Source organism: Cydia pomonella, chromosome 24 (genome assembly GCF_033807575.1).
Source record: "Cydia pomonella isolate Wapato2018A chromosome 24, ilCydPomo1, whole genome shotgun sequence".
Taxonomy (NCBI): Eukaryota; Metazoa; Arthropoda; class Insecta; order Lepidoptera; family Tortricidae; genus Cydia; species Cydia pomonella.
Window position 1 is genome coordinate 9,664,654 of NC_084726.1, and position 15,824 is coordinate 9,680,477.

Consider the following 15,824-nt stretch of genomic DNA (forward strand, 5'->3'; position numbering starts at 1 on the left):
TCTTAGCGGCTTTCATATTATAGGTAACTGACAAGGCACAGAAATAGAATTCTTTGATTGTACATTGATGATTTGCAGCCTTAAGATGGATTTATGTAATGTAAGACCTCATGTGCCAGCCATTTACTATGTACCATTTATCAGCCTTGCAAAAACCTCAACATTGTTACGGTATCTCTTGCAATGAGCCTTTATGCTTTTTAATTTAACATTGAGCCACAATTGAACACGTATTCTGTACATCTTCCAGGTGCGGATAATGAAGATGCTGGACCACCCGAACATTGTGAAGCTGTTCCAAGTGATCGAAACGGAGAAGACTCTCTACTTGGTCATGGAGTACGCTTCGGGAGGCGAGGTTAGTACTAGCAAAGATTCATTAACCTTTTTAACGCCGCAGTCTGATAAATAAGACAAAACTTCATGTAACGTCGTGTAACTTTGTATCGGCGGCGGCACGAGCTCGCTCGATGATAAATTCTAAGCGTTTAAAAGGTTAATTGTAAGTATCTAGTAGATGTATCATCACGATTGGCCTATAAAGTCTATGGGAGACGATTAATTGCAATGTCCGAATAAATACAATTTTAATTATACTCCTAGACTTAAAGTGGCTGTCAAAGTAGTAGCTCATTTTATTTCTGATTTCCGCTGGGAAATCTCAATTTCAAAGCAGTCAGCAATCTCAACCCAGATTGATTTAATGATAACTACAGCAAAAATGCCTCAATTCGAAACACAATGATCGATATATTAACATTGCTTAATGCTTCGTGTAGCGTACCCAGGGCTCACAAAGAGCTGACAATGCAATCGAGATAAGAGTTAAGATCAGAGAGAGACAGACACCGTGTGTCTAATATAATGTACCTGGTTGTTTCTTCTGCATGTTGTACACTTGGGATACATCACATAAAACAGTACATAAAAGGACATTTCGGAAGGTACAACCAATATTAAGATTGCTTTGTAATGTTACAGGTGTTCGACTACCTGGTGTTACACGGGCGCATGAAGGAGAAGGAGGCGCGCGCCAAGTTCCGGCAGATCGTGTCCGCCGTGCAGTACTGCCATCAGAAGCGCATCATACACAGGGATCTCAAGGTTACCATCATATTAGCTGCTTTTATCCATCAGTTACCCACTTCAGATCCTAATCGCAGTGTCAAAAGAACACGGACTTAACGTCACTAAGACGAAACGAGACCCTATAGCTAGCCGATCATTGTTGATACAAACCCTCTAAGTCACAGGGTCTCAAGGTGATCAAAATACTGCAGGGTTTTAACTTCTCAAGTCCCAGGTATAGACAACACCAAAAACTACTTATTCCCAATGCGTATTTGACTTATCATTCTTTGTATAAAATGCATTTGCAATTTTACAATTCGCATTCGTAGGCCTTAGAAGTAACTCTTCTGTTGATGCGGATGACGGTTTAAGCTTCTCGATCAATGCGTGACAGATCGTATGGCATAGCGACGTGTCTTGTCATGAGTATTAATGACACCGGTTCATCGATTGTGCACTATTTTGACATCGCAAACTATGTTCCAGGCGGAAAACCTCCTGCTAGACGGCGAGATGAACATCAAGATAGCCGACTTCGGGTTCTCCAACGAGTTCACGCCGGGCGCCAAGCTCGACACCTTCTGCGGCAGCCCGCCCTACGCCGCGCCTGAACTCTTCCAGGGTTATTAGCTTTTTCGCATTTCTTTGAACTAGATGCTGGCATCTACTGGTGGCGACGTCAAAAATATTTAAGTAAGCCGGACCCAATATGACTTTGCTCAATTACAAGTACTGAACTGACTGAAAACTTGTCCAGCTGGTGAAAATCACGTCCAATGGAGGCGCCGCCTGTACGATGTTTATTTTGGTATTGCAATTTGATGAAGGCTTTGAAACATTTTTACAGGATTCTATCCTATCGTTCTACAAGATTTTTAGTACTGTTTTCGTACCGTTTTCAGGCAAGAAATACGACGGCCCAGAAGTAGACGTGTGGTCGCTGGGTGTGATCCTATACACGCTCGTGTCGGGCTCCTTGCCGTTCGACGGCTCCACTCTGAGAGAACTGAGGGAAAGAGTGCTCCGTGGGAAGTACAGGTAAGCAGTAGTACATACTCATTGATTGTGTACGATGTGTCTAAGATAAAACTCGTGCCCCCCGTTTAACGAAGGACGGAAATATACATACATTAGCTGTCCAATTCGAAGCACGAATATGTTTTAGACTTAATACATATCACACTGTCAATGAATTTATTAGTGTGACTGACTGGCGCAGTCGGTAGGACAACCCGCCGGCAGACTTCTTCCATTAATATTAAAATGAATTTCTGTCTCAAATTTGTATGACCAATGAAAGATGATGTTTATATTGGAGGTTGTCAAATGTCCTTTCAGTAAATTTCGCTGTCAAAATGTCCAACTGCATTTTTATTATGGACAGCCTGGAAAGTTACTAATAGAAAATTTGTTTAAATTCCAGAATACCGTTCTACATGTCAACGGACTGCGAAAACTTGCTAAAGAAGTTCCTCGTCCTGAACCCGGGCAAGCGAGCCTCACTCGAGAGCATCATGCGGGACAAGTGGATGAACACCGGCTACGAGGACGATGAGCTGCGGCCCTATGTCGAGCCGCAGCAGGACTACAAGGACCACAAGCGGATAGGTATGTGTACATATGTCGCATGAGTATGGTTTTATAGTCGTAGGTGTCAAGGAACTTTTTAGAAGATGGACGAGACGAAGGACGAACATGAATCATATCATCATCATAAAAGCCAGATAAGAGGGCAATTAAAGGAGAATCACGGTCGATAAACAAATGGAACTAATGCAGCACCGTAAGCGAAAAGGTAAGTAATGTTCACATGTTGCATACATATGGTTTTAATGCTCTATGGTAGACCGATTTCTAAGGGTTTCTAATCCAATTCAGGTTCACAAAAGATCGTCGTGTCGGATAAATGGATAAAGACCAAGTACGAGAACGATGGACTTGTGTGTTTTTTTAAGGGGAGCTGATAGGAGAGTTATCTGCACATGTTGCAGGAGTATGGTTTATTTCTTGCAGTAGGTCATTATATTATAAGACTCTGACAACAGAACTACTGGGACTATAAATGTATCCCGGTATATCTATCCTTGTATCACAAACATTACACACATAACTTGTGTATCTACATGGGTTATGTATGAACGAGGTGGAGGTATGGCTTGATACTCTGGGGTAATGTGTGAAATTGTGAACGAGTTTATAAAGCTGTAAGTATGGAATAACGGTGCTGTGGCTGCTGTCGGTACTATAATTGTAGCTAGTATTCATTATAAAGTTGCCAAATCGGAATATGAAGCTTCTATTTACCACAAATTGATCACAACGCTTTTATAAACTTTAATCAATTTGTTTTATCACTGTAAGGCCTCATACCAAACTTATGGCTCACAATCAACCTAATATGGGTTTTTACTGACAGTTTTCCAGTACCACTAATATTGTTTTTAACACGCAGCTAGTTTAATTATGTTTAAGCTAAACAGGGAAATATACTAAACTAAAACACGTACTAACTTATTGGAAATAAGTTTTAAAATATGCTTACTTCACGCAAAATGCCTACACTAATTGAACACTTTGCTAAGTACATTTTGCCTCACTTCGACGACTTGTGTGAATAATATTCGTTTGTATTCCATGCCAACTACGCAATCGGCACAGCTCAAGTTGGTAGGTGGTCATAGCTTCATATGTGTTAGATATTTATCAGTTTGCCTGATTCTATTTGTGTTTCCTTTTTCTTGAAGAGTTTTTATTCATTGGCACGAGTTTTGTCACCTTTTTTTACTATTTTTTGCTAATTCATGTGATAGTCTCGATTATTTATTCCAACAGAGCATGCTTTTCATATATCGAAATAAATTTACTGTTAAATAATATTCTAACCTGAGCATGAGCATTTTTTATAAGTTTTTTGTTCGTAGAAAAATTTGGATTATATAAATCGGAAATCACTTTATAAAGAAGCATACATTATAAAAAAAATAAAATCTTTCAGTAAGTAGTTCCCAATATATTTAGCGATGTGACAGAAAGGATTCCTTTTTTAACATTTTGGTATAAAAGCCTAGAACTAGAATTACCTTCCTGAATGCAGTAGTGTCGACGTAGTGTCACTAAGTTACCCCCCTTTTATGTACCTGTGAAGAATGAATAAAGAATTGAATCGTACAGTTGAAAGTACAAGTTTGAACCACGGCAGTAACGTATGTCTGTGTTTACAGAGGCTCTGGTGTGCCTGGGGTACAACCGGCAGGAGATCGAGTATTCTCTCGCGGAAGCCAAGTACGATGACGTGTTCGCCACATATCTGCTGCTCGGCAGGAAAAGTACTGACGTGAGTATTTATTGTAGTTTTTAGACCCGGTTTCATAAATTCCTAATGAAAAGACGTCTTTTCCAAGTCTTTTCGTGCATTGACCCGTCTTGTGCTATCTCTATTTATATTGTTGTCATGCTCGCATAGATTGAGTGCCGGGAATCATGAGCGGGACAGCAATATAGGATATTCGCGTGCAATAGAGAAAGCAAAAGGCCTACCTCTGTCAGTACGGAAATCCTTGTGGTAGGCGTCTTTTCTTCATTTGAATTCTTTCTAAGTTGTGTTGTAAAGCCTGACTAGTAATATATGATTACGCGCCATATTGCGGAATTTCAGTAGAACTACATTTTTTATGCTAAACTGAACTGTCACCCTATATAGCGCCCTCATGAGAATAATAGCGCCCTCTTGACAATATCATAATCATATATTCTGGTCGGGCTTCAGTAGGTATGTAACGGATCTTATCGTCTAGGTAATTTATTTACATATCGATTAAATAATGTAGCCAGAGGGAGAAAAGAGTCAGAGTATAATATTTTAATATTTGTTAGGTTTATTTTTTTCTAGCTGTTTTGCTATATAGCTCGGTTATTTTAAGCCGAAATATGGGGGTTAATTTTGAATCTCAGTGAATAATACTTATACGCACATATGCTGTGAATTATTATTAGCTATCCCCTTAAATCCCTTTATTTGTTTGGGTTAGTATGCATTTACTTATTAGTTTTTGTTGTTGTTCCGTCTCAAGACCCAGGAGAAAACGGTACAGTTTCATAGAAACATGTTTGTCATTTTCATAAATTTTTACAGAAATAAGTTCGGATTGAAGTTTTTTCATCCCATTAGCTCGTAAAGACTATTTTTTTTAAATAGTAATGAAATCATGAGTAAGCTGCATTTTATCTAGAAGAGCGGCAAAGTATTTTAATGTCAATTTTTAGTTTTTTCTAATTTAGCTAACATTAGTAGTAGTAGGTAGAGTTCATTTTTAGGGTTCCGTAGTCAACTAGGAACCCTTATCGTTTCGCCATGTCCGTCTGTCTGTCTGTCTGTCTGTCTGTCTGTCTGTCTGTCCAAGGCTTTGCTCTGTGGTCGTTAGTGCTAGAAAGCTGAAATTTGGCATGGATATATAAATCAATAAAGCCGACAAAGTCGTACAATAAAATCTAAAAATTTAATTTTTTTAGGGTACCTCCCCTACACGTAAAGTGGGGGTGAATTTTTTTTTTCGCTTCAACCCTAGAGTGTGGGGTATCGTTGGAAAGGTCTTTCAAAACTAATAGGGGTTTTCAAGAAAAAAAATTTGATAAAGTGAATATATTCGAAGATAATCGCTCCGAAAAAAAAAATGTGTCCCCCCCCCCTCTAACTTTTGAACCATAGGTCCAAAAAATATGAAAAAAATCGTGGAAGTAGAGCTTAAGAAAGACATTAAATGAAAACTATAGCGGACATGATCAGTTTAGCTGTTTTTGAGTTATCGCAAAAAGCTTTCCCTTCATAGTAAAAAGACTTACTTTAATTAGGTACTGATTATGCAAATTTGCCTATTTGTTTAACTCGGGTGAAAGGTATCGTTTCATCCCTTGGTTAACAATTTACTATACTTTAAGCTCCAGTTTAGCTTATTGTGACGGAAGAGTAACTACGGAACCCTACACTGAGCGTGGCCCGACATGCTCTTGGCCGGTTAATAAATGATGATTTTAAATTATAAATTGCCTGGGTATCAATATTAATTAGCACGAGGGGTCACAACTTTGCCTTCTTGTGAAACATTAAGTAAAGCTGCCGTCAGTCGATTTAAATTCTAGAAATGACTTTAAGAAGATAACATTATTGAAAGTGAAATATGGGCAGACGAATGACGTTATGTGAATATGTTAATTACATTTGGCTCATTTAAGGCCTCGTATACCGTATGCGATCCGCGTGCCGTATACCTATGTACGCGGATCCGTGTACGATTCCTCGTATCCGCTTTATGTTACTACGCTTTAGGTTAACCTTTTCGCCGCCACACGTCAATGAAGTATTAAAGTGTCATCAACGCCACGTCAAAAATTGCACGTATACAAACCTGACCAAAACCCCGACTTGATATGAAGTCGTGGCGTGTGGGGCACGAAATGTACTGAATTTATATCTAGTCATAGTCGACGAAAAGGTTAATATGCCGTGATAATGCAGTAGTTTAGTAAACATGTGAGTATATGCATATGTGTGTGTGCAGCCGGAGTCGGACGGCAGCCGCTCGGGCTCGTCGCTGTCGCTGCGCAACGCCGCGCCCGCCGGCGCCGCGCCGCCCGCCGCCGCGCAGCACTCGGGTACGTACCCTACCCTACCCTACCCTTCCCATGCCTTCCCTTCCCTTCCCTACACTATACTACACTACCACCACGCACACAAGGGAAATCATGGCCCCCACAAACATTTCTTTCCTTTTTTGGTGCGCTGCCAAATCTTACAGTAGCGCCCGACGTGACGCACACGCATAGGTCCTATACACCGCTGCACATCGCATTCAGCAGCAGAAGCAGTCAAATCAAAGTAAAAATTATATGATACACGTAACTCAGTCGTTCCGCCGATGACAATTCTAAACGTTCCGTAGGTCATTGGCTGAACAACAAATTCGGTTTTAAATTACACATGGCAATATTCTCATCAAACCCATTTTGAAGAGTTTTTTTTCTTCTTCTACTGCAGATGCAGACTTGACTAAGTGTGATAATAATAGTTATATTATTATTTAAAAAAAAGGTGCTTTATCTAAATTCATCTGCTTAAAACTTATAAAAAAATTCGATCAACACATTTTGATACCTAAGATATTAAGAATGGATTAAAAAAAAGATTTAAACCTTCATAAGTTTAAAACGTACTTTTAAAATGATGATTACTACTAAATATTCGTTCAATAAATCTTTATCGTCATAAAAAATATAACAATAATGACTACGACGCTGTACATAGGCCGTCTTAACGCTTAGCTTAGGATAATCGGGCGTAGTAGTCGCTTGCTTCACGGGTCATAGCGGGCCATCGTGCTTGTTTTAATCGTGTGCTTAATTTCCGTACTCGAGGAATTTGATTTCAATGCCACGTCGTAACTTGTCACAATGATAACGTATGAAGTAGCACAGAAATCGAAATCCTTGACCACACCACCGCTCCACAACTGCTCATCGGGATTTTAGACTAATGTAATGTTAACACTCATAACAAATATGTGTATTTTTCTTCTTTGTTTAAAAAAAAATCGGTTCACGAAAAAACAAAAACTAGGGAAGCGACTTGAAACATGAACCATAATCTTATTTCAAAAGAGATTATGAGCCCATCGCCCATCACGATAATTTGAACTTTATAGACAAAGAAACTTTGTCGAAATTGCACTAAGCACTTATTTTTTTAATATATAATCAAATAGCCGTGCTACACACAGGCGGCAGTTCCGCTCCTCGACTAAAGATATCACACCCAGCGTATATGCTCCATCTCTTTTACACTTGCAATTTTTGAGTATTTGTCTTACACGTTGAGTTGCGAGCAGTAATTAACACTATGATTGCCACAGACGGGTGTGGACGTCATGGGAAAGTCTTGTCAAGGGAGCCAACGATAGCCACAGTCGTCAGCTTCGCCAATGAAATAGGGACTTACGCGGGACTCCGTAAAGTTCTATTTCACTTAAATAATCGCGATCGCCTGGTGTCCGGAGCACGGCATATTCCTTCGCTCTCTGGCGTTCAAAGGGAAGATATTCGAGAACTTTCCGCAGAAAGCTAAACAGATACCTACGACCTTATCGTATACACATAAAGTTGATTTTTGTATTGTATAATGAATAAGTCTGATGCAGATAACCAATTACGTAAAAAATGACATTAAAGAAATAAAAGAATAAAACCGATCTATGGTATGAAATTCTTCCATGGGTGATATTTGTTGTTTGGGTAGTGTTTTTTCCTTTCACAACAGAGCGATACAGCATTTTTTGTGATTTAAAGTGGGTTACTTACACGCTTAAGCGTCGTAGTGAAATAACAATTGTCTGTGGTTATATTGCGTTTAATTCATCTTAATCTACTACACGCTTCAAGCGTACGTTTCATTTGTATAGTTTCGTGTGTTATGTGGTATTATTATATTTTTAGACGATTTTGATGAGCAGCTTGAGGAGGCAGGTGTGTGGCAAAATGATAAAAGTGTGGGTGTGAAATCGATTTGGTAGGATTTGACGTCGAAATTATCGATGTGGTAGGAATTGAAACAGAAAGCCATTGCGGCATATATACATCAATGATATATTTCGTATGTAGCTCCGTAGGCAACTGAACTGTATTTAAAATCGTGAAACAAATCGAGTAGATTTGGCTTTTGTATATTTTGCTATCGAATCGTCTGCCAATTTTGTAATTGATATCATTTTGATCATACGACTGTGTGTCGAGTTCAGTCGTATATGGTGGCGGAGCATACGTAATAGTATATTTATTGAAACGTCCGCGTGCGGAACCGTACGACTCGGTGTTCAAATCGAGTAGACGTCAAGCGGGGCGTGCGGCGGAACGTACAAACTCGCGATCGGGCCGCGCGTAACCTACTCTAAACTCCCGGGTAATTGACCCGGACGAGTTATACAACTGCAAACGTATTCGCGCGGAAGCTTAACGTTGCGCCGCGCGCCCCGCCGGACACGTGCTGAGCGGAGTGGTTGGTGTGGCAGGCGCGGGCTCGCCCGGCCACCGCGGCGTGCAGCGCTCCATCAGCGCCACGGCGCGGCCCAGCAACAGCCGCCGCGCCAGCTCCGGCGCCGAGGTGCTGCGCGCGCAAGGTACGTGCCCGAGCGAGGCGGCCCGACCACGTATGGGGACAATCAGCTTATATATACACGCGTTTTTAATCGGATCCAACTCGAACCGTTTCATACGAGGCCATGGAACGCACGCGCGGCGGCGACAACGAAGCGCGGCGGTGATAGATGGGAACTAACCCCCTTATTCATAAACGTGTACTAAAGTTACGATGCCGCTGATCATTGTTTGTCCCTTTCCATCATACCAATACGTCGGAAAGGGACAAACGATGATCAGCGGCATCGTAACTTTAGTACACGTTTATGAATAAGGGGGTAAATGTTGCATCGCAATTTCTCGCTGCTACCTATGGTCGCTGCTCGTCGCTGCCGCTGCCGCACGAAGTCGTGGCCGAGCTGCTTCGGTTTTTACCAATGTGTGGAGCATGCACGCTAACAAGCGTGTGGTTCATGGCCGAGGGTGGCTTAAAAAGCGACATCAGTGCGCTGACTTCTATATCAAATGATATTACTCTTTCTTCGGTTGAACATATTTTAAAGCAGATTAACACTTAAAGACCAGAAAATGAATTTAAAAAATATAATGTTTATGTATTCAAAATAATAATAATTAAAAACCTTTGCACGCAACTGGAAAACAAACTCAACTAATTATTTTACATAATCAAAAACATTTATTAAAGACATCCAACAGTACGAATTGTAGACATAGGTGTTGTAGCGCCTGAATCTACGAAAGATTTGGATGATTAAATATCTCGCCTTATATACTGATGCTGATGATAATGCATTCTTGTTATCCCTTATTAGGGACAGACTCGCAGGGGCAGAGAGTTATATAATACAATTAAATATTCAATAAAGTTCAGTAGTTAAAATATCCTAAATATTATCACATATAAATACCAAAAAACTATGTACATTAAAAAGCTGATTGGCCCATATACTACATGATCATTATAGTAATTTTGTGACAATGACCACAAGACCTATTTACTTTCATCTATCGCTGCAGATAAAACATCCGTCGCTCTGGCACTTACATACTTGTCAGTACAGCCAGAGGGTAGAAAGTTACAATACCAAATTCAAATAAAAAGTCGAGTCTCAAAAATGTTTCCCTAGATGGCATCTCCATAGCACCCTAAAAATGAACAATGTACGCCGTCTTGTGGAACTGCAAGCGTGACGTCACGTTTTTTTTTCTTTGAATTTGATGTTAGATTAGAAAATAATTTGGGGAAAAACCTTGAGTACGTCAGAATTTTCACATGACTTTCGCTGAAGAAAAAACTTTCCTGCTAATTTAACCTTACTTATGGTTTGTTTCGAAATTTTAATCCCTTATAAAACCTCTACCCTCTGATATGGTCATCGTAGCTGGCCTTGCATTACTTGAAATATTGCGTATCTCATTCTGTTTATTAGTGTGAGAAATACGGCTGATAGTTTATCGCGCGACACATAATATAGCGGCCAGTTATGCTGGCCCAACTGAACGTGACGTATGTTTTATCGACTGTGATAACTAATAAACGTTTAAAACGCGACCGATATAATGGATATATGAAAACACGCATTTAATACAACTTTCGTAGACATTAACCCCCTTATTCATAAACGTGTACTAAAGTTACGATGCCGCTGATCATCGTTTGTCCCTTGGATCGACGTATTGGTATGATGGAAAGGGACAAACGATTATTAGCGGCATCGTAACTTTAGTACATGTTTATGAATAAGGGGATAATTGTGTATACCAAGGTAACTACGTAGGCTACCGAATGCTTTATATCAACGCTTGGCGTAAATGCTAACGGTTTATACTAGCTAAATCTAGTTTGTAGTATATTTTGATAAATGGGAATAAATAACTTGAAAATGTATTAATTATTAGTGATGAATGCTTTTATAGTCTCTTCATCTCCATCTATTTCAGAAAAATACTGTTCAGATCCTTATTTTTTGTAAGTCTGAGAAACGTTCCAAAACATTTCAGGCATTCCCATTATGATAGTTGTAGATTATTATAAGATTTATAAGTTACGTTCAAAACTAATACGAAATGTGGCGTGTGCTTATTCTAACCTCTCATCATTTCATTTTCATTGGGATTTGATTTAAGCGCTTTCTACGAGTCATTTTTTATAAATTGTTATAAGATGTGCCTTACCTAGAAAAAGTGCTTATGCATTGATCGTCAATAAAAGTTTTTTTTTTAATTTTACTGACGATTAATTCGTATGCTATACTGTTTTCTTTTATTTAGTAGTAACATTACATGCTTGCTTTAGTAATTCATACTAATAAGCGATTAGGAATTAAAACGTTAATAATATTGATTAAAAACATTGATAATTCTAATTAATATTACAGAGAACATACAGTTTTAGTGTAAAAATCGCCGTATATCATGAAAAATATTATTAACTGTGAAAAACAATTCGTGTGAAACTTACAAAGATAATATCGTAATAAAAAGCAAATATACAACAAACCAGTATATAAAATACTACTTAAGCAATTGTTTCATAGTAGGTACTATAAATAAGAGGTACTTTAAAGTGAACTGATCGATCATCAGTAAACGCAAGCATGTTGTTCTAAATGCATGACGATGTAGTAGGCACTGTTAAAATAACTGTCCTGCCGCTGACTTTTGACAATCCCTTGTACCAGTAAGTATATTTACACAATAAATTAATTGACATTTTATTTGTTACAAAAGTGACAGATTTAGCGTGAATTAAATACTTAAGGCCTGTGCACACCGGGTGCGTGAGCGTTGTAATATACAGATCCATATGAGAGATGACTCACCGCTTGCGTGACGAGTGCATGCGCGTCTCCAGCATTATAGCGCACGCACTCGCAATCGATGTGCTCTGAGGGCCTACCGCGAACCACGTTCGACCTGTTGCCTCTCTATCGCACTTGTAAATTCGTACGTTATTGTGACAGAGAGGCAACACGTCGAACGTGGTTCGTGGTAGGCCCTCAGGTCTTTAAACTTACAATTTTAAATGAAGAATTCGATTACTTACTATTAAACGGGAGCATCAGTCAGCGGTATTGTTAATAACAGAACATGAACAACCATGTTACTTATAATTTGTTGTATGGTTCCAGTCGGCACGACCACTAGCGCCGCCAACAACACAACGTCCACATCAACGACCACCACATCCAATTTCAAAAGACAGGTTTGTACTTAGATTTATGTATCTCATTATTAGCTTCCTCAGCTACTTCGTTCGCGTAGAAGTCGTCAAAACTATCAGCATCATTTTGACCCCCCAAGGGGAATAGTATCGAAAATTATTTCTTTGTGAGGCTGAAAAATATGTGTTTCAAATTTCAATGTCCTACTTGCAGTGGTTTTATGGATGATTATATTATTTTTATTTATTTACTGTAATTTTAATTTTTGCGGAGGCCATGCTCCCATGAGCCTCAGCAAAAGCCGGGACAACGCGCAGAAGTAAATGATAATTTTATTTTCACCACACCAGCTGGTAAAGGGTCTCTTGGTACTTCAAAAACAAATAAGAAAGTTGCATTTTATCCACATGAGTGGCAAAGTAATTTATTGCAAATTATAATTGTTTAGTCATGTTGGCTGATGGAATTGACTTTTAAATGATAAATATTTAATAGTGTTCATTTGTATTTGGTTTGGTTTGATTTTATTTTGTGATTGTGATGTGATTGTTTTTGTTTGTGATAATTTTTGTGTCTCACTCGGTGGCAAAATTTATTTAATCCTCGTCCCTTGAAACCTTCGCAATGGTCTTGATTCAACTTTGTGAACCACTCGCTACGCTTGTGGTTCAAATTTCGGATCTTTCGCTTGTTCAGGTATCCATATTAGCATGAGCGGGTAAACAACAACTTTGCCCCTTTGTAAAACAAATAACTATTTTTACAGAACACAATCGATTCGGCGTCCATCAAAGAGAACACCGTACGGATCGCTCAAATGCAGGTGAGATATAATTCATTTCTAAATATTACACAATTGAATATGTCCCCTTATAGCTATTTTAAGTAAATTTAGTAATATAAGTGTCTATTTCCGAAAATTTTACACGTAATTATTCCAATGCGTGAAGATATGTCATCATTAGCTAACAGTTACATAGTTGGTGTTCGAATACTCATCACCAAATGTATGTCAAAACAAACAAACAACTGTTTCTTGGTCTGGCAAATCAATTCTCTGAGTAGGAAAAGGTGGCAAAATGAAAATAAAATTGCGCGAAGATATGATATCGAATACAATATCTGAATTTCGTACCTACTTCTACTGGCAATATAGCAGGGGTCAATATTTTAAAGAGAAGAGCCAACCACAGTAGAAATCATCAGTTTTAGCAATGTCAACGTGCCTCAAGTTGATTTCACTAGTCTCAAGTCCTCAAAGTGTTAGGAGGAAAGTGAGGGATTCGTGTGAAATCGCCTTTTCATACAAACGTAGTCCTCATTTTCATCTCTGGATATTAACATTATTGAAAATTTGTTGTATATCAACCATAGGTATGTTTTTTTTCGAATTTTGAATTATTATTGTCAGTCCGTCCACTTTTTAAATTGTCAGGGTGTCTTGGAGAGCCGCGAGCCGCGGTCGTCCGTCCCTTAGAGTCCTTAGACTATAGTTAACGTAGAATAGTAACGAATGTGTGTTTGCGGCAGGTGCAGAGCGGCGCGCGGCCCGCGTCCGCGCAGCCCAAGCCCGAGCCGCGCTCGCGCACCATGACGGCCGGCGCCGCGCGCCGCTCCACGCACGACCAGCCGCCCAAGCTCAGCCCGCCGCCGCCCGCGCCCAGGTATGTACACCTACTACCGCGTCCGCGCAGCCCAAGCCCGAGCCGCGCTCGCGCACCATGACGGCCGGCGCCGCGCGCCGCTCCACGCACGACCAGCCGCCCAAGCTCAGCCCGCCGCCGCCCGCGCCCAGGTATGTACACCTACTACCGCGTCCGCGCAGCCCAAGCCCGAGCCGCGCTCGCGCACCATGACGGCCGGCGCCGCGCGCCGCTCCACGCACGACCAGCCGCCCAAGCTCAGCCCGCCGCCGCCCGCGCCCAGGTATGTACACCTACTACCGCGTCCGCGCAGCCCAAGCCCGAGCCGCGCTTGCGCACCATGACGGCCGGCGCCGCGCGCCGCTCCACGCACGACCAGCCGCCCAAGCTCAGCCCGCCGCCGCCCGCGCCCAGGTATGTACACCTACTACCGCGTCCGCGCAGCCCAAGCCCGAGCCGCGCTCGCGCACCATGACGGCCGGCGCCGCGCGCCGCTCCACGCACGACCAGCCGCCCAAGCTCAGCCCGCCGCCGCCCGCGCCCAGGTATGTACACCTACTACCGCGTCCGCGCAGCCCAAGCCCGAGCCGCGCTCGCGCACCATGACGGCCGGCGCCGCGCGCCGCTCCACGCACGACCAGCCGCCCAAGCTCAGCCCGCCGCCGCCCGCGCCCAGGTATGTACACCTACTACCGCGTCCGCGCAGCCCAAGCCCGAGCCGCGCTCGCGCACCATGACGGCCGGCGCCGCGCGCCGCTCCACGCACGACCAGCCGCCCAAGCTCAGCCCGCCGCCGCCCGCGCCCAGGTATGTACACCTACTACCGCGTCCGCGCAGCCCAAGCCCGAGCCGCGCTCGCGCACCATGACGGCCGGCGCCGCGCGCCGCTCCACGCACGACCAGCCGCCCAAGCTCAGCCCGCCGCCGCCCGCGCCCAGGTATGTACACCTACTACCGCGTCCGCGCAGCCCAAGCCCGAGCCGCGCTCGCGCACCATGACGGCCGGCGCCGCGCGCCGCTCCACGCACGACCAGCCGCCCAAGCTCAGCCCGCCGCCGCCCGCGCCCAGGTATGTACACCTACTACCGCGTCCGCGCAGCCCAAGCCCGAGCCGCGCTCGCGCACCATGACGGCCGGCGCCGCGCGCCGCTCCACGCACGACCAGCCGCCCAAGCTCAGCCCGCCGCCGCCCGCGCCCAGGTATGTACACCTACTACCGCGTCCGCGCAGCCCAAGCCCGAGCCGCGCTCGCGCACCATGACGCGCGCCGCTCCACGCACGACCAGCCGCCCAAGCTCAGCCCGCCGCTGCCCGCGCCCAGGTATGTACCCGCACTCACTTGAGTCGCCGGCTGTATTGCTGACAACTCTCCCTGGCTATTTATTAGTGGATCTTATGCGATAAGGACAGGATGAGATCAGCTGTGGAGTACGAACCCGGCCGAGCTGAGAGCGAAAAATAAATCGTTACAGGAAAACATTTGCTAGCTTGCTTTAGTTCAAATAGTAATAATTTATGACATAGTATGGATCTCTAACTACCGATTTATACACCTTCATATATATTTTGGTTGTAATTAAAGGTTTATCGTATTGGTGGTGGTACTTATGTGAATGTATGATGTAATCGGAAACTGTATTCATTGATATATCTTATTATACTAACCTTATATGTATCAAAAGTTGTATTAACGTTTATAAAATATGTATTTATCTCAAAACATTATCTATATGAATTTAAACATAAATGAAAATTTGCTCTTGATCAGTGGTGTAGCGTAGTGTACTACAAAATTTTTGTTAAA

At 42.3% G+C, this 15,824-nt stretch overlaps 1 protein-coding gene across 3 annotated transcripts in view; it reads left to right on the forward strand.

Moving 5' to 3' along the window:
- LOC133531219 (serine/threonine-protein kinase MARK2-like) overlaps nucleotides 1–15,824 on the forward strand; it is a 124,942-nt gene that overhangs the window by 88,174 nt on the left and 20,944 nt on the right. Inside the window, exons 5-15 of one of the 3 annotated variants that reach the window (XM_061869358.1) lie at nucleotides 251–358; nucleotides 982–1,104; nucleotides 1,558–1,693; nucleotides 1,974–2,109; nucleotides 2,495–2,679; nucleotides 4,293–4,405; nucleotides 6,627–6,720; nucleotides 9,126–9,233; nucleotides 12,345–12,418; nucleotides 13,144–13,200; nucleotides 13,914–14,102. In XM_061869358.1, the coding sequence (XP_061725342.1) occupies nucleotides 251–358; nucleotides 982–1,104; nucleotides 1,558–1,693; nucleotides 1,974–2,109; nucleotides 2,495–2,679; nucleotides 4,293–4,405; nucleotides 6,627–6,720; nucleotides 9,126–9,233; nucleotides 12,345–12,418; nucleotides 13,144–13,200; nucleotides 13,914–14,102 (1,323 nt within the window). Of the gene's footprint in view, nucleotides 1–250; nucleotides 359–981; nucleotides 1,105–1,557; nucleotides 1,694–1,973; nucleotides 2,110–2,494; nucleotides 2,680–4,292; nucleotides 4,406–6,626; nucleotides 6,721–9,125; nucleotides 9,234–12,344; nucleotides 12,419–13,143; nucleotides 13,201–13,907; nucleotides 14,103–15,824 lie in introns of those variants that run through there. The other 2 variants (XM_061869357.1, XM_061869359.1) reach the window with 2 other exon arrangements.